General features: G+C 55.3%; 1 protein-coding gene across 6 annotated transcripts in view; it reads left to right on the forward strand.

The window, feature by feature from the left end:
• The window catches only part of CACNA2D2 (calcium voltage-gated channel auxiliary subunit alpha2delta 2), a 138,902-nt gene that overhangs the window by 93,040 nt on the left and 27,796 nt on the right, over positions 1-18,066 (forward strand). For all 6 annotated transcript variants that reach the window (XM_072720948.1, XM_072720949.1, XM_072720950.1 and 3 more), the window contains exon 4: positions 14,176-14,235. In XM_072720948.1, the coding sequence (XP_072577049.1) occupies positions 14,176-14,235 (60 nt within the window). The remainder of the gene's footprint in view (positions 1-14,175; positions 14,236-18,066) is intronic.

Here is an 18,066-nt window from a genome sequence, read left to right on the forward strand (position 1 = left end):
CTCTCTGATCCATAGCCAGCCAAAGACCCACTTCCTCCTCAGTGGGGGCTCAGGGTGTCTCATGGATGAGTCAGTGAGTGGAGGAGGGGGAACGCCCTCCTCCCTGCTCTCAGAGAGCTATGACTGCAGGCAAACTGAGCAACCACATCTGAGCCTCAGCTTCCTGATCTGCAGCATGGGTTAGAAATGGGACCTGCTTTGTAGGGGCTGCTCTAGGGATTAATGAATGGTGCTGGGGCACATCGAGCACTCAGTGTGTATGAAGCACAGATCCTACAAATTCACCTCCAGATGCAGGAATTCCTTCCTGGCCATGGATGTTTCAGGAACATTTTTTACTCAGAGCCCCGCCTGGTCACCTGGCCATGGGTTTCTCCTCCCTGGAAAATCCCTGGCTATGATCTCTGCAGTTTTCTCTGGTTCTTCCTCCGGGGGCTGTCCTCCTCTTCAGGCAGGCCCGGGGTCCACACTCCCCCTACTGCCAGGTGACATGTGACTGGGACATTAGCCCTTCCTAATAAACTCAGGTGCCCTTGGGTTCCCTATCACCAGCACCTCAGCATCCCCTGTTTTCTCACTGATGCAGGCTCCCTGATTGGATGGTTCCATTTTCCCATTTCTCAAGGAGGAAAACTGGGGCCAGGAGAGCTGAAATCACCCAGTCAGGATGGATCTGAGTCCACCATGGGTCTGTCACTAGAAGGGTCCCTTCCACACAAAGTCCAACCCAAAGGGCTGAATCAGCCTTAGCCCCCTGGGATCCAGGACCCCTTTCTTGGGAGATGGCATGGTAGAGAACAGACTACCAGACCGTCTTCCCAGCAGAGCAGGGCCGCAGGCTGAATGGAGATGGAAAAGATAACGTCCTAGACAGGCAGGCACGTGCTGCACGGCCGCCTGCCCCACCCTCCCCAGCTGGTACCATGGCTCTGCGGCAGTTGCTAGGCATCTTTAAGGCCCAGGTGGGCCCTACCTGTTGTGGAGCAGCCACGACGCATGAGGTGGGCACGGGGCCCGGGCAGGAGCAAGGCCGCCTCCGCCTGCCCACCCTCCTATCACTTGGCAGCAGCAAGCAGAAGCCATTAGCGCCTGGCAGCCCGTGTCCCATGGCTCTGACAAACGCCTTAAATGTTGTCGCCAAGGCTCCAGCTGTCCCGCCGGCCGCCTTTACTCCTCATAATAACCAAGTGTCGAAGCTGATTGCAGCAGCGGGATGCAGCCAGTATTCAGAGCAGCTTTTACCCTGGGCGTTTCCTCCTGGCAACCAGGCTGTGCCCACCCCACCCTCCACCTCCAGGCCTTTGTCTGCCTGTCAGCTCTTCCCAGGCCCCCAGCATTGCCTCCGGGCCAACCGGTGCCCAGCTTTATATTCCAGGTGGTGCTCATGCTGCTGCCACCAAAGCTGGTGGATAGTGATGAGGTTGAGTCTCAGACATCACACCCAGCAGAGTGATGGCCTGAGTGGAAAGATCTGGCTCCAATTCCCACTCTTCTCTGGGTGACCTCTGCAAGGAAGCCCCTAACTTTGCCTTGGGTTAGGCTCATCTCTCCGCCTTGGTGCCCTTGTCAGTAGAATGGGAATAGTGATTGGGCTCCATGGGGCTTAGAGGGAACACATGTGTGAAGCAAGATGCAAACCATGGTGTCCTATGGAAGAGTCTTAGCCACACCATGAACACAAATACCCAAGGATGCTCAGGAGGAGCAAAGGCCTGCTTCAGCTGCCCTGGCCTTGACTGTCCTCTCCCCACAGAGAAGCAGCCCACTCATTCCCACCTCCACAACTTGGCCCTGTTCAGGCTCCCACTTGGAGTCCGCTCCTTTTTCCCATCCATCTGACCTTGTTTCAAGTCTGCTCTGCTGCCCCCTCTTCCCAGAAGCCTTCCCAGCCTGATCTAATCACTTTCCTTGCCCACAGGTTTAAGTGACCATCCAATGGGTCCTGGATGCTCAATATTCTCCCCTCATTATCTATTCTCATCCTCACACAGCCTTATGAGGTCAAGACGATTAGAAGCCCCATTTCGGAGATGAAGCAACCGAGGTTCAGACAGGGTGTCAGTCACCGTGTCACATATGCAGCTCCTTGCTCTGCTCCTCAAGATGCAGTGACTGCTAATCAGGGGAGTAAACAAAGCCCAGTCTCCTAGGGGCTCTGTCAAGTGGCAGGCATCCTCAACTCGATCCTGTCTCATGGGCTTCCTTCCTGGGACACCCAATTATAAGCACCAGTGTCCAGGTGGTTGAGTTATGAGGTCTCTGATCACTGGATCATTTGTTTATGGCTTCTCTAACCTTCACATAATGCTGGAGGGTTATGGTCAGAGAAAGATAGAGTCCGTGGTCTCTACCTGTTCACCAGACTTCCCTGAGGGATGCAGAGGTGATGGAGCAGCTGGTGATCATGAGGTAATATGAGGTGCTAGCAGAGGTGCCCCAGTGGGGTGATGGCTACAGTGGTGAAGGTGGTGGTGGTGGAGGTGACAGTGATGGTGTTGGTGCCTGTGATGATGGAGATGAAGGTAATAATAGTAGTGATTGGTGATGGGAGGACCAGTGATGGAGTAATGGTGTTGGGTGATGAGCAATGTTGGTAGTGGTTAAGTGGGGATCAGTGGTGATGATGGAGATGGGGGTGGTAGAGCTGGTAGGCTTCCCATGGAGTGTACCTCATGAGGCAGTGCAGCTCTGTCCGACATGTGGATTGTGCCCTAGCTGGAGGCAGGATGCAGTGGGGCTTGATTCTCTTTTTCTTTTAACCTCTAGCGAGCATAGCCTTCTGGGTAATGAGATGCAAATTGACAGAAAAGACAATGAGCCAGCCTGCGGCCGATGGGGCAGCTTGTAGAGTCAGGCTGATTGCCTCCGTGCCAATTTGCATGGCATTAGCTGTGCACATCTCCTCCAACGGGGCTCATGCGCTTCATCAGAGGTCACCTGGATGGTTGTGTCCAACAAGGGGTAATCCAGACCAGGGGCAAGGGCAGGGCCACTCTGACCCTAACTTGACTGGGGCTCAGAAGAGTCTGGGCCTGTGGAGAAAGCCACTGGACAGGGGTGAAGGGGGGCAAGGAGGAGGTCAGTCTCCATGATCGGCCAGGACTAGGGACAGACCAGAGGTCCAGCTCCATGTGTGGCAGGTCTAGGAGGTCTAGTTTGACCAGCACGATGATTCCATCCATTGCATGTGGTGTAAAGGTGACAAACAGCCTTCAGGCAGAAGAAAGGTTTGACTGGCCTGGGAAGCCTCCATATAGGTCCAGGCTTGCCCCAAACTGGCACCGTCACCTGGGTGGTCTGTCCAGGCCTTGGCTCCCCCACTGTGCAGTGGAACCCTCAGCCTCATTGTCTTTACATTGAAGGTGATGATTATCAAGCTCTGCCTATAGTGCGTTCAACAGTGGCCAGGGCCAGTTCTCCATGTGAAGGTCATACATTGCAGCCCTCTGAGCAGCTGGATCCCATCACTGTCACCACCACTTAAGGCAACTCCTGGGATCATTCCTGGAATGTGACAGGGTAAGACCTAGACAGGGTAGGACCCAGATAGATGCCCAAACCTGGCCCTTTGGGCCACCCTGCCAAGCCTGCCTGCCTCTGTCCATGGTTCTGAAAGTCCAGGCCCAACTTGCTCTGGGGTCGCTGCAGCAAGTGGACTGGGTGCCCCTTTCCTACTGCCCTGCTCTCTGACCCCTGGACCTTTCTGACCCAGTGCAACCCAAGACTCCACCCTGTACCCTCTGCCAGGATAGAGGACAGTGGGGCACGAGGCTCTTTCCCTCTGCCCTCCATCCTCAATCCAGCCAATGCCCCCTCAGGCATATCCTGGTGCCCCACTGGCCCCACCTCCCCTCTCACTGTCCCACTCCTCTCCCCCTGAGGTTGGGTCTAATCAGAGCTAATCAGAAAATTATGAGCTGCCTGATTACTGATTAGATTCCTAATGTTAATAGAGTCGAGAAGGGCCCGCTCAGGCTGTGTTTTAGGAAAAAGTATAAAAATAACATCATGGGAAGGGAGCATGGTGGCTGGGTGGGGGCTTGGGCTCTGCTGTCCTCACAGGCAGGGGCCTGGACTCCTCTACTCTAGTTGGTGGGGGGTGCTCAGGTTCAGCTTTTATGTGGAAATACATTTCATAACAGAGAGGCCTCTAGCACCCCTAAATTCTACCAATAAAGCTGCTACCCTGGGCAGCTGTTACTGTAGAGGCCTCTACCAAGTTCCATGCTCAGGACAGTAGGACTGAGTTGTAGTGATAAGATAGGTGGGATATAAAGAAGAACTTACAGAGGGTACACTACCTAAGAGCAGGACCACATCTGTACTAACCTCTCATAGGTCAGGGACACAGTAGGTGCTTAATAAACATTTGTTGGCAGAAAAGAAGGAAGGTCATATCAATCTCTTCCCACTGGAACCACTACCCTCTCATGGCCTGTCCCTGAGCCATGGTGGGGCATAAGGACACCTGAGAAGGCTTCTTGGAGGAGGGTATTGGAGCATTATAGGAGAATGCACTGGTCTGGGGCCAGAGCAGGAGGACCCAACTCCTGGCTGACCTGGCCAGATTAGAGACCCATGTCCATCACCCCCCAGCCTCTCACTCTGGCAAGGCTTCAGTGACTTTTGCTTCTAAACCATTTTATCACTGACTTGGCAACAGCCAGGTGGGACTGGTGGACAACATTTTCATGAATTTCAGAGTGAGGCTGGGGTCCTGGAAGGCAGACATCTTCAGTTCAGACCCCTGAGGCAACCTCTTGACCCCTCTGTATGGGGTGCTCTGTTGGACCAGTAGTCAGCCTCACTCTACCCATTACCCTCACTCAGCCTTTACCTCTGCACCTTCTGGGATCCCCGTGTTCTGTCATCAGTGCTGTTTCTGGCCTGTTCTCTGCCATTTCCACCCCTCAGGGAAACCTGTGGTCTCCAAGCCAGCAGGTCTCTAAGGGCACCTTCTGATCATGCCCCTACCCCACCTCACTGACCAAGGGGGAAGCCTACACCTGGCACCAGGGTCACACACATCCATGAATCAAGTCCATGCCCACATATGGGGGGGATCAGACAAAGTAGCGGTTCAAGTACCATAGGGAATTCTGGAAACCAGGCTGGCAGGAGTACCAGGCTTTCTGAAGGAGGTGGATGAGCAGGTGAGGGGGTGGAGGGACCAGTCCAGGTTTAGAGTACAGCACAAACAAGGGGAAGGAACCTAAACATGATGGAAGGGCAGAACTCCAGGTCAGCATGGGGGAAGAGTGCCTAGGTTGGCAAGGCCAGGCCACACAGGTCCCCATAAAGGGTGACAACAGGAAAGAGGTGGTGGGGGGACATGGGCCTATGTGGGAGGCCTAAAGGTGTGGGGGCCTGGGGAGGATGAGCTTATGCTAAGCAGCTTGGGTAGGAGTCTGAAGTTGGGTTGAGGGCAGTTTTGGAAAGGTCCGGTCAGAAGGGAGAGGAGAGTCACAGGAGTAGGGGGCTTTGGAGGAGAGCAGCTTCCAAGGGATGGCCTTGGGGAAATGACAGCCCAGCTTGGGTAGAGTTGGTCAAGTAGGACATTCAAATGGATCCCCCCTCCCTGTTCTATCCAAGGCAGGGTTAGGCTGGAGGCCAGGCAGGGTGCTGGGGGCCAGTGGACAAAGGCGAGGCTGAGGAGAGGGACAGTCCATCGGCATATGCTTCAAATGAAGCCAGGTCAAGCCAAGGTCAGAAGGCCCAAGAGATTCCAAGGTTGTGGTAGAGCAGTCGGTGGGTCCTTGGGCAGAGCTGAGGGAAGGAGCAACCTAGGACCTGGGGCTCTATCTCCAATACCCAGAGTGAGTCTGCATCCTGCTCAGAATCCTGCTCTCTGTCTGGACCTTATTCTGCATCTGAATTCCCATAGGCCTAAGCGAGCCCGGGTGGGATTCTGGTCCCCATCATACAAGTGAGAAACAGGTCCAGAGAGATGAAGGCATCGCTTCCCAAATTATACACTGGGCCAGCCTTAGGAACTCAGGCCTCCTAGCCTCTGTGGCAGGGCCATTGTAATATACCTTTGTCTCTGGAACATGGCCTGATGAGGGAAAGAAGTCAGTGACAAGTTCCATGGTACACTTTGATAAATGGTGTGTTGCTCATCTCCTCTAACTGGAGAGTGCCAACAGCCCTGGGCCTGACACCCTCACCTGATGCTATCATCAGGAATGAAAGAAACATTGGTGAGTTACACTGGGTGATCATTCAGAGGGAGGAACCTGACAAAACTGGAAATTTTATGAGAAATTTCACCTGGCTCACCAGGGACCGATTAACCTATAGAGATACACAGGTTTCATGCTGGAGTCTAAGGGGGTGCCAGCTAGGTTGGTGGGTTCTCACCCATGTGAGCCTCCCTGAGGGATTGTGCTGAGTGGGGCAGTACCTTGGAAGGAGCCCCTTCAGCCTTGGAATCCACATGGCCCAGCCCCCAGCTCATGCTCCTTGGGGGTAAGGTGCTTGCATACGGCTGGGCTCTAGGGCCGCAGTCCAAGCTCTGACCTGTGTGTTGGATGTATTGGCTCATTTCTCATCAGGGAAACTCTTGCAGGCACCTGTCAGGAAACTCAGGAGCAGCAGCAGTGACTGGGCAGGGCAGGGCCCCAAGAGCCGGGCCCATCCTGCTGCCCTCAGCATGAGGCTGTCCACACTCATATCTTCCTAAAGCAGCCCAACACCAGAGTTGAAATTTCCCAAGGGTGGACTTCATCCGCAGTTCCTGACAACTGCTCCGTAAATTCAAGCAGGCCCTTGTGAATGTCCTTGCCCAGCCACAGAGGCCCCTTTCTGTGCCTCTTGCCCCATTCACAGTGGATACATTTGGATCCTGCCCCATAATACACTGGACCCAGCTCTTTCTATACTGACTGTGGTTCCCACTGAAAGCTAAAACAGTGAAGCCAGTGGAATTTATGTCATCAACCTGAGTGCCACTTCACCTCCTTTCCTTCCTACTCTTCCCACATGGCTTCCTACTCTTGATGTTAAACTATCCAGTATAGGGTAACATATTAGTAACGAGGGAGTAGGTTTTTTAAAAGTCCCCCCAGGCAAAATACAACACAGCAAACTTCCTTGGGCGCCCAGGATGTTTTGGGAAATCCCGTCCTGTCTGAAATTCAAGCTTCTGGGATACCAGATTCCCCAGCCCCATCCCCATTTTTAGTACAAGCTACCCCTCACTTCTTCCTATTTTTCCTGAGAAATTAAAGCACAGGCTGCCCTTGCAGGGAGGACAGGGGAGGCACAGGAATCGATAATGAGCCCAAGATGCCCACAAAGAGCAAGCAAGCCTGGGCCTGGGGGTGGAGAGGCAGTAGCCCCTCCAGAGGGGAACCACAACTCGAATGTTTTTTTTTTTCCTGGTACATTTATTCTGACCTTTTTTTTTTTTTTTAAGGAAAAAAATCCATCTTACTAATTTTTTTTTAATAAACTCACAGAGAACATGTGCAGCTGGTGAGGGAAAAGGTGAGGGAGCCTGTTGCTGCCAACAGTAGCTTGGGCCTCCTGTGATGGCTTTTCCCCAAGGCTCCCTTCACTTCGAGGCCTGTTGGTTGTTTTCCCTGCAGTTTGGTCTGAGGTTTGAGTGTTTGTTTTTCATTGTTTTGGTGGTGGTTTTATCTTTCAGCTGAAAGTCTGGCTCATACAGAAAGGGTGGGTCAGGGGTGTCACAGGACAGGAGCCAGGTGTGTCCAGTGTGGACAGAGGCAGGAGGAGAGGAAGGAGGCGGGGCGGGGGGGGCGGGGACAAGGAGCTGTCCTGCCCAAGCGGCACTGGGGTCCATGGTACATTTGACAGGAAGGCAAAGCCACAGGCATCTCCATTGACTACCATGTGTAAGTCACAGGTCCAGGGCAACCCATTCTGCCCATGCCAGTGTGCTTCTTTCTCTCCACCCTTCAGAACCCAGAAAACTGGGGGATCAGGACAGACCCTGCCCTTGGAAGGGCATGGTGAGCGAGGCTGTGCCCAGAAATCCCCGAGCACATCATGTGCTGCAGATGGTGGCAAAGAGTCATTGAGGCAGCTGTCACTCAGGCAGCAGGCACTGTCCGTCTACACATGTGCCTCCCCCAGGCCACAAGTTGTGCAAAGATGGGGCCAAGTGGGGATTTGCCTGCTTCCCGACTGTGGATGTACCTACTTGGAGTAGGTGGTGGACAGACAGACAAATGGCCACTCAGGCCAAAGTAGCAGGAAGGAAGACACCCACAGGGCCATGACCCCCAATCCCACCTGCACATCGACCCTTATTGTCAGCCCTGAAGCTCTAGCTGCCTCCTTGCTACGTTGCATCTTGCTTCATTATTATGCAGATATTTTAATTATGCAGATATGTTTTTAGACAGTTTTAAATATGTATATTATTTACTCATTAGACCATAACAGCTCTGGAAATTGGAAATCTGTACTTAGTATCTATCAGTGCACAATACAGAGCTAATACAGAGCCCGCAGGCAGGGAGGGAAGCAGGGTGGTATCAGTGGCGGTGCTGGGTTGATCAGGAGCTGCTGGACACCCTAGTCCTTAACCCCTCCCAAGGTCTGGGCCCGTGACTCCAAGGTCAGGGCGTGGGCTCAGAGCAGTTACTGGGAGCCCAGTTACTGATCCACTCTCCTGACAAAAGGACAAAGGAACTGCTCTTAGGGGCAGGTAGGGGGCATTGGAGCCCAAGCAGCAGGCCTATGTGGCCAGACCTAGACTTTCCCTAAGATGCTCACTGTCCAACACTACTGATAGCCCTGGGTTCATGGCCCCTCTTCCGCTTCTCCACCAGAGGCCTAGGGTAGTGGCACTACTGCTCCAAGTCTCGGTCCCCTCCCCCTGTAAAAGGCAGGGGAACAGAAGATTCCACCTCTCCAGTGTCTTGCTAGGATAGGATGGGGCAGGTAAAGGAAAGGCCCAGTCTTCCACCTGTCAGTGGATGAACTGCACAGTCGGTGAAGCCCTGGCCCAAGGGAGCTGCCAGGAGTGGGGTCTGGTGTCACCTGCCACCAGTACCTTCCTTGCAACCCTCAGGCAATGTTATCTGCTTGGTGCTAGGACTTTGCAGCCCCCAGCCTCCACCTCAGGGTCTCCCATCATAGCTTCTGCCAGGCTCAGCCCTCAGGGGTCTAGATCTCAATATCCTGCTCCCCATGGGTTCAGGGCCTTTCATCCTAAGCCTCTTGTATCCTCTTGGAAGAGGGAGTAGCTATAACTAATTAAGACCAAACACCTCGTACAATCTTTCCCTCTGGGCTGCATGAAACAAATCCTGTTTGATAGGCAGTCACTCCCCGGACCCGTTCGGACTAGGCCAGCACTGGGGTGAGAGGAGGAGGCTTGGGGGAAGTGGGGCACCCAGCATTGGGTGAGGGGTGGGCCCCCAATGAGGAGGGAGAAGCCTAAGGGCTCCAGCCCCCTCACACCCAAGCCCCGCCCCTCCCAGTGTGCAGCAGGGGCTGGATCCCCACCACCACCACCAGCTGCTGGCCTCTGAGGGGCACCCACCAAGGCTCCAGGCCCCTCATTGGAGATCATCAGCTCCATGGCAATGGAAAGACGTTTAACTTAGTGAAATCTGAAGGTGTCTGCACAGGGCTGCTCTGCAGGGGAGCTGCATCCCCAGCCCAGCACACCACCAGTCCTCCTCTCTCTTGCCTTTTCCTGTAAGAACAGTTTCCAGAGCTGAGGGAAATTGATTGTTAAGTGAAACTCTCTGATAATTGCCTCTGAAATGCCTGCTGTTATTGTGATGGACTTGGCCATGAGCAGCCCTGCCCAGCAGCCCCACCATGGCTCCTGCCAATGCCTTGGCCACAGTGAGGACGTCTCAGGCCAGGCAAGCCACCATCAGCAGCTTTGCAGCAGCATCACCCTCAGAGGCCACACTAACCCTCCCCAACGTGATGAGGAAAAGTGGCTGAGAGACGTTAAACCATACACTCTGGGGTCACGCAGCTGGCTGGCAGAGCCAGACTCCTAGCTGAGTCTCTACCCAGTTCAGAGATACCCTGACCTTGAGTTAGCAGATGTTCATTGTACACCTACTGTGTGCAAGAGGCCAGCTTATTGTAAAGTGAACAGCTATCAGATACAGCCCTCACCAAGCTTGGAGCTCAAGGAAGAAAACAATGAGATGTGATAGGGACAGATGGGGGCTTGGCAGGAGTCAAGGAGTGGTTAGAAGGGGTATGAGACCTAAGCTAACACCTCAGGGGTGAGGGAGAAAACCCCCTGAACAGTCTGGGTGATGATGCACAAGATGGAAGCAGAGTGCAGGGGCCTGGTAGCAGGAGGCTACCAGTGGCTGAGGGATGAGAACGGAGCATATCTCCCCAGGCAGACAGTATCGTGGACATGAGACCAGGCTGTGAACCCACCTCTGCCCTGGCCCTGCTGAGAGTCTTGTGGGTTGTCTTCACCTCTGGGCCTCAGTTTCCTTCCCCATCCTGCCTGCCCGGAGGCTGTCATAAGGACCCAGGAGAGATAGGAAGGATGTGCTAGCACGATGAACCTTAGGGCAGGGTGAGCCTCAGCTTTGAGCACATGGCCCTGAGCAGGGCTGACTGCCCAGGCTCTGGGGAGATGGGAGCCCGAGGTTCTGAGTGCCTGACAGGGCAGAGGAGCCCCAGGGACTGGGCAGAGGCAAAAGGAGGCATCCAGGTGACAGTCTGATAGGGCTGACTGAGGTGATAGGGAGCACATCCCAGGCAGAAAGTAGGTAACAGAGGAAGACCCAGAGGTGGGCAAGAGCCTTGTATGCTCAGAGCCAACAAGAGAAACCCCAGGGCACTGGCCCCTCCAGTTTACAGACAAGAAATCAAGGGCCAGCAGGGGAAGCCACTTACTCAAGGAAGTTAGGTTTTGAACCCAGGCCAGGGCTCAAGACTCCAGGAGTCCAGGTGGCTGCTCGGTCCCCCTCAGGCAGGCCAGTGGGTGGGCCGGGTCCCCTCCTCCCCTCGCCCCCTCAGACTTGATGGGACCTCCAGCAGCCACAGCCTCCTTGCTTGCTCCAACCCCGTTCCGCTGTCTCCACCCGTCCTCCTGCACCACCGGGCCTGTGTGTTTAGCAGTTTCCACACGTCCACTGCCCCGGGATGGGCTGATTGATCTGTAACACCGAACAAATAATAATGGCTTGATCGTTACTGAGGATTAAACGTAATCCTTTCGCTGTGGCTATTGCAGCCCCGTTATTCACGAGTCAGCGGGCTGACCCGGGCCTTCAAGCCCGTGGGACTTCGAAGAGGCTCGGGGCTAGGGCCCCCTCGGTCTTCTTCATCGTAGCTGTGCAGCTAGGGAGCCCTGGGCCTCAGGCCTGGGCCTCCCACAGACAGAGCTGAGCTTTGAGAGGGTGAAGGAGTGGGCACCCCTGGCCAGCGGGGAAGGTGGGTTCAGGAAAGGACAGCCCCTTGAGGCTGCGGCCCAGTTGGGAGACTCCAGCTGATGTCAGTTTGGTGTTTGCCACCCCATCAAGCCTGTGGCTTTTCTGAAGCAAGAGGCCTGATCCTGTTAATCCCACACACTACCATCGCCTCATCCCCCCATGAAGGGCACTGGTGTCAGGGGAGCCCCACATGGGCTTCAGGCCTACTCTGAGAAAGATCTGGGGTCCCTGGGAAGGTAGAGGCCACTGGGTAAGCAAAGGGGGCATGAAGTGATTGCCCAAGACTCACCCTGCAGGGGCTGTCCCTGGGCTTCCCACCCTCTCATCTAGCCCAGGTGCTAAGCTGGCACAGTAGATGCTCAGTTAACAGTAATAACAGCTATTGTGCCATGTATGTTACATAGTAATGTTGTCTGCAAAAGAACACTGCAGACTTGTGAATCAGGGGCCTCCCCCATCCCGGGGGTTGAGGTTAGGGTAGGGGTATTTGTCATTTAGGCTGAGAAGAGGCCCCAGGATGGAAGTGAGTATAAGTGGACCCCTGGGGACCCTAAGAAAACTTTGCCTTTTCTATGCAGAGCCATAGGGAGCTGCTGAAGGGGTAGGGGGGTGGCCACAGGATCAGATCCACAGTGAGAGACTAGATGACAAAGGGTGAGAGAGGACACAGGAGCCTGAGGGAGGACAGAGCCTGGGCTGGGGATGAATGGTAGGTGATTTGAGTGATAGCACAAGTAAGACATAGGTGGCAGTGGTTCTAGTGGGGATGGGTTCATTCCAAGAGGGGATGGCATACATTCCAGTGGGCCTGAGGGCCGCCCTAGGAGTGTGTCCAGGACCTCCCGGGGGCGCCAGGATTGGAGGCAAGATATGGGAGGTTTCTGGGAGTAGAGAGGCCTGTGGTCTCTGAAGCTCGGTAAAAGGGGTGGGGCCCCCCAAGCATAACAGGTGGGCAGAGGCTGGAACCTACAAAGAAGACAAGTGGGATAATAGGAGGGAGAATTGGAGGCCAAGAAGGGCTCAGCATTGTAAAGGGAGGGTGCTTGACTTCAAGAGGGACTTTCCTACCCTGTCCCCAAGACCCCCAGCTCATAGTCTTCCCAGCACTCATTGCTCTTGGCCTGAGGAAGAGGGGGAGCTAGGCCCAGTGGGATTGAGGATGGCCCTGGTCAGCCCTTTTAACTGCCAGAGGTGACATCCTGCCCCAGAGGATGTAGCCATACCCCACCACCACCCTGTTCCATGCTGGGGGTAGGAAAACCAGTATCCCGAGTCCCGGCTCCCATGTCCCCATTTGGGCAGCTGCCAGGCTTTGGCCACACCAGGCCTGGACTCATGGATGGGCGCACGTGTCCTAAATACCAAGAGGCCAGGGCCTTCTGAGTAAGGGCTGGAGGCCAGGAGGCAGGACCCCACTGTTGGGATGGAGTGGGGCAGGGGTAGAAGACCAGAGCCCCTACCCCCACCAGAAATGCCCTGTCCCTCACCAGGCATGGTGGGCCCATGGAATGTGCCTTCAGACCTTGTGCAGGGGCTGAGCAAGATAAATGTGGTTGTAAAGCCCAGACTTTGGGCCCCAGCCTGACCTAGACAATGTGACCTTGGGAAGGCTTCTCACTGTCTCCATGCCTGGGTGTCCTCATCTGAGAAAGATGTTAGGCATGGACAGAGACAGGTATACATGATGTGTCACTGCCCTGGTGGCAGGCTTGGCATGTAGTAAGTGACCAGTTCATGATAACAGTCATCAATATGATTAATAGGACTTCACTGCACTCCGCTCTGCAGGAGGCTCCAGAGGGCCATCTTCAGGAGTTCCAGAGTTCCTGGAGAGACAGTATCCACAGAGGTGCAAAACAAGAATTACTGGGCAGCCAAGATTCAGGCCCTGAGGGTGGCAGAGTGCTAATGCCTCCTCTGGAAGCTTTCCCTGATGCCCCAAGTTCCCATCGCACTAAGCTTCCTGGAAACACTTCAGCTGCTCCTGTTTTGGTTGTCCTACCCAGTTTTGTGTCTGTTTCCTCCTCTAGACTGTGAGGGTCCGGGGTGGCCTGCCACCTCTCTGCACATCAGCATGGTCTGGTGCCAGGCATGGCGGGTACCAAGGTGTGGGATAAAAGGGCTGCTCACAAGCAGAGGGGCCGTGATGGAGGAGAACGCGGGGACCAGCCCCAAGGGATGGCCAAGCTTGTGTGGACAGAAGGCTTGGAGAGCCATGCTGGGAAGGGGCTCAGGAAGCTGGGTTAAGGACAGTGCGAATGGGCCTAGGTGGGCAGAGGTGTGCTAGGGGCACCTCCTGCTGAGCCCTGAGCAAGCTGGGGCCCAAGATGCATTAGCAGGACACCCTATCACTTGTGGTGGCTCACCCTTGACTAGGGAGGACCTCCTCTTGGCACTGGAGTGACACTAGTTCATCGGAGGTAAAGTGGCAATGGGGGTTGACTCCAGGGCCTGGGTCCACAAGGTCCTGGGAGTCCCCCTGCCATCCTGTGTGCAGGAGATGTGGCTGGGCTGAAGCATAAGGAGTCCCGTAGAGGTGCATTCTGATCACTTTGTACAGGCTTCAGCTGTCCTGTGTGAACCCAGCTGTTGGGGGGGGGGGGGGGCGCCCACTGAGCAAGCTGATAAAGGTCTGAGCCAGGGAATCCCTGAGTGCTTGGCAGGATGGGGCAAGCGAGACCTGGAGCCAGCCTGGCCCCAGGGAGTACTAAGGATGGATAGAAGGCTCGGGCTGGGCATGGACCTTCCTCAGCCTCTGACCTTCTCATGCTCTGTTCCTCAGAGACTGGCCGATGCTGCCGAGAACTTCCAGAAAGCCCACCGCTGGCAGGACAACATCAAGGTAAGAACTACGGTGCCATCCTCAGCCCCTACGACCTGCCCATCCCCAGAAAGGGCAGATGTGAATTCAGGGAAGGAGGTGCTGCCCAGATTCACAGGGTAGCACTGAGGGCTCTTTGGAGTGGAGCCTGGAACCTTCATCCAGCATTCAGCAAGTATTTGAGGCTCCTCTTGGTGCTGGGACACAGGGTGCAGAAATGAACCTCTCATGCCACCCTAGAAGAGCTGTGGAGTCCCCTGTGGGCAGACAGGGTGCTATAAAGTGATGCTCCCCAAAGTTGGTGTCACGTTGGAGGTTAAGGATGTACCCAGACTCTGGAGAGACCCAGGGCAAAGAAATCCCTTGGCTCCAGGATCTTTCAGACTTTGATACACTGACCTGGAAGAGTCCCTGCAAGAAGGGGACTCTGTCCTCTCCTGGGACTTCCCTGAGCAACAGCCTGTCTTCCAGGAGACCATCAGACTAGGATCAGGGACCAGGCTTGTCACAGCCACAGAAGCTTCTGCTTCTACCAGGAGAGCTCAGAAGGAGGCCAGGTGCCAAGGGAGTGGTGGAGTGAGAAGCTCATATTAGGTCTCTTCTTGAGGGCTGAAAGGCCCCAAATGTGGGGAAGGGAAGGGAACCCTCACTGTCTGCCAGTCTCCACCCAGGTGGCCCTCACAAACTCAGTCAGCTATGTTTGATTTGGGCTGGTGCTGGATACACCTGCACTGTTTCCATCACGCCAGTGTCTCAGAGCCATGGTCTCTCTGCTAACCACAGGAAGAGGCACACTAGGCTGCCTGCTGAGGCCCGGGGGCCAATAAGGTAGGGTAGGCCTTTGCCACTCCAGCTCTGGGCCTTGTGTATCTGGTGAGCAGCTGGATTATTATCTCTACTTAAAGGACCTACCTGAGGTATCTTTTGATGGTGGAGATGCACAGCCGGGCTGTCAGGTACCAGGGGATTCATGCCTATGATCCAGGCCCCCTGAACCTGTTCTACTGTGTCTCTTCCTCCTCCCTGGCCTCCATCCCTCCCGGCCACACTGAGTCCTCTCCTGCCTTGCCCACATCATGGCATTCTTTCTTTGCTGCTGCCTGGTAGGTGCTGAGTGCTACCCTTAAGGAGCTCATGGAAGGGGGAGGATGGAGGCAACATGATTTTTTACAGCGAACACATAAATGAGTTGATGACTCCATGGGCTGACCCCACCTCCCCCAGGAGCTCAGGACTGGCCCTTCTCTCCCTCTCACCACCCATCCCTGGGTCTCCATGCCTCCTCGGTCCTTTGATCAGAAACACCCATGGTAGCAGGCTTGCACCCACCACTCCAACTAGGCTCCCACCTATGAATAGCCCCTGCATGTCCTCTTCAAGGCCCAGCCTGAGCCTGCACTCAGGGCCCCAGGATCAGGCTGTTCATGTCCCCCTGTTAACCTCATTCCTCACTGTGTTCCAGCCATGCTGAACACCTCACTCCAGGCCCATTCCTGGTCTCTGCCTGAATGCCTCTGTTCCTCCTGGTGGCCTGACTTGTCTGGTCCTTCCCAGTGAGGCTGCTCCTATGTCCCAGTCCATCAGCCCCTCCACCTTCTGGGCATCCAGGACCTTCAGCTCCTGCTCTGGCCTTTCCTTAGTTCCTGCCATATCTGCATCCTTCCTCCCTTCCAGGGTGGTATGCAGAGCAGACACAGGACAGAATGAAGGACTAGGGAATAGGGAATGAAAAGCTGTGCCCTCAGCCTGGTCTCCTCTCCCTCATGGGCCAGGCCCCAAACAAAGAGGCTGCCTTAGCCCCAAACCTATTTTCTTTTCCTGACTCTGTAGAAAACTCAAAATTTAAGGATCTTTTTGTTTTTTTAAATTAAAGGATCTTCCCGCCAGACTCCTGACACCTAATTTTCAGCTACTCCCCAAGGCAGGAACAGCTTATCCCAAGTCAGAGCAGGGACCACAGGGACCTGCCAGGAAGGAGGGCCAAGGTCTTAGGGGCATCCTAGGGGTGCTGAGATGAGTGCGCTTGAAGCAGTGTGCTCCCTGCACACTGAGTCCCTGTGGAGCCTGGCAAGGGTTTGCCCCTCTCTGGGTTCCAGTTTCCCCATCTGGCAAAGGACTCTGGTGTTTAATGCCTCCTGCTGGCCCAGTCTGGGGTGTGAAAGGGTTGGTATACACGGCAGGCCATAGAGATGCCAGTTTGGTGACACTGTAGATGCATCTCTGGCCCGGGGTGCTCCTGCCCCAAGATGAGACAGGAGTGGGCTCTGACTGGCCCCCTCCCCTTGGCTCGACCTGGGATGCCCCCAGCTGTGGAAGTGATCACAGGGCCAGCGGGTGTTTACCACCGCCTCCCCCTCGGTCCATTAAGCTGCGCATCTGTCTGTATCTTGGGAGGGTGGAGCTGTGATCACTCCCTCCTTCCCAGCTGCAGGGTCAGGGCCCTGCTCTTCAGCAGAAGCACTGCAGTCACCCCCGCTGCCAGGCTGAAAGGCACTCACGCTAAAGGTGGGCCCATTAGCTGGCACACCAGCCAGACCTGCCTGGGCTGCCAGGGAGAGCTGGCCGCAGCTGCAGGTGGAGACCACCCATGCCAGGGGGATATGGGGACTTGAGGCTGGGAAACGGATGGTATTTCTGTCCCTTGTGGGCACGCCACCCACCCTGGAAACCATGTCCTTCTCAGTGACCTTCAGAAGGTACAGATGAGAAGCATGTTCCTCCATGTGGCGCTCAGGAGAGCCACAATGCCAGTGGCAAACTCGGGCCCTTTACACAAGCTGGGTCTGTTCCCAGGAATGCCCCACCCCACCCCTTCAGAAGGGCAATGCCTCTCCCTCTCCAGTTAACTCCCTGGGCCTCTTCTCTCTGGTCTCAGGCCTGGGACTGGCCCCCACGGCCCCCAGCGTCCATCTCCAGAGCCCCTACCACTGATAGTTCCCAGTACAAGCTGCCCCAGGCCAGTATCCCAGTGGACTCATCTGACTGCCCCACTCAGGGCTCCTCTAGGCCAGAAGTACTTGGGCCTGATTCACTGTTGCCCATCACCTGTCCACGTGCCCAGCCAAAGGCCCTGTGGATAAGTTGGCCAAGAGCAGCTGGGTCTCGGTCTTCTTACCTCTGAGATGGGAGAATGGCACCCGGAAGCTCTGGGCACAGAGAGGCTGCTTGGCACTTGGAATCCCCTGTGTGATCAGCAGGGTGTGGCCCTCCCTATGTCAACAGCATGCAGGAGGTCTACATGCAGATCTCTGAGAAGTAGACAGTGGTATAGCCACAGGTACACACAGACAGACACCACTGACACCAGCCCAGGGACCTGGGGGTTCAGTACTGGCACATGAGAGAGAAAGAGGTGTCTGCACATGAAGGCCCCTGTTCCCCTCAGTCTCAGGCCAGGACTCCACACACCAGCTGTGGCAGAAGCAGGGAACCTGTGGCCACAGACCTGGCCGCAGCCCTGGGACACAGGGAAACCATGGTCCTTGTTAGAAGCAACAGCTCCCGTGACCTTGCAGACAGTCAGCAGGCACCCATAGCAAGTGCCCATAACGTTTAGGGTAGATGACAATGTCCTGCCTGCTGGACATGGTGCCTGGCACCAGCACCACTGTGCCAGCATTATCTGCCATCTAGATTGCCACCAGGGAGGAGCTGAGCCAGGACGTGGGTGGAGGAGGTGGGGGAAGCCATTGGCCCCAGGGCCTCAGTGCCAATACCAGGGCCCGCGGGGGACAAAGTCCTGCCCTGGGAGTCTAAGAGAGGAAGTAGTCCTACCCTGGAGAATCTGAAGGGGGAGACACAGCCCTACCCTGCGGGTCTGATGGGAGACATAGCTGTCTGGGAACCCAAAAG

This window comes from Vulpes vulpes, chromosome 9 (assembly GCF_048418805.1).
Source record: "Vulpes vulpes isolate BD-2025 chromosome 9, VulVul3, whole genome shotgun sequence".
Taxonomy (NCBI): domain Eukaryota; kingdom Metazoa; phylum Chordata; class Mammalia; order Carnivora; family Canidae; genus Vulpes; species Vulpes vulpes.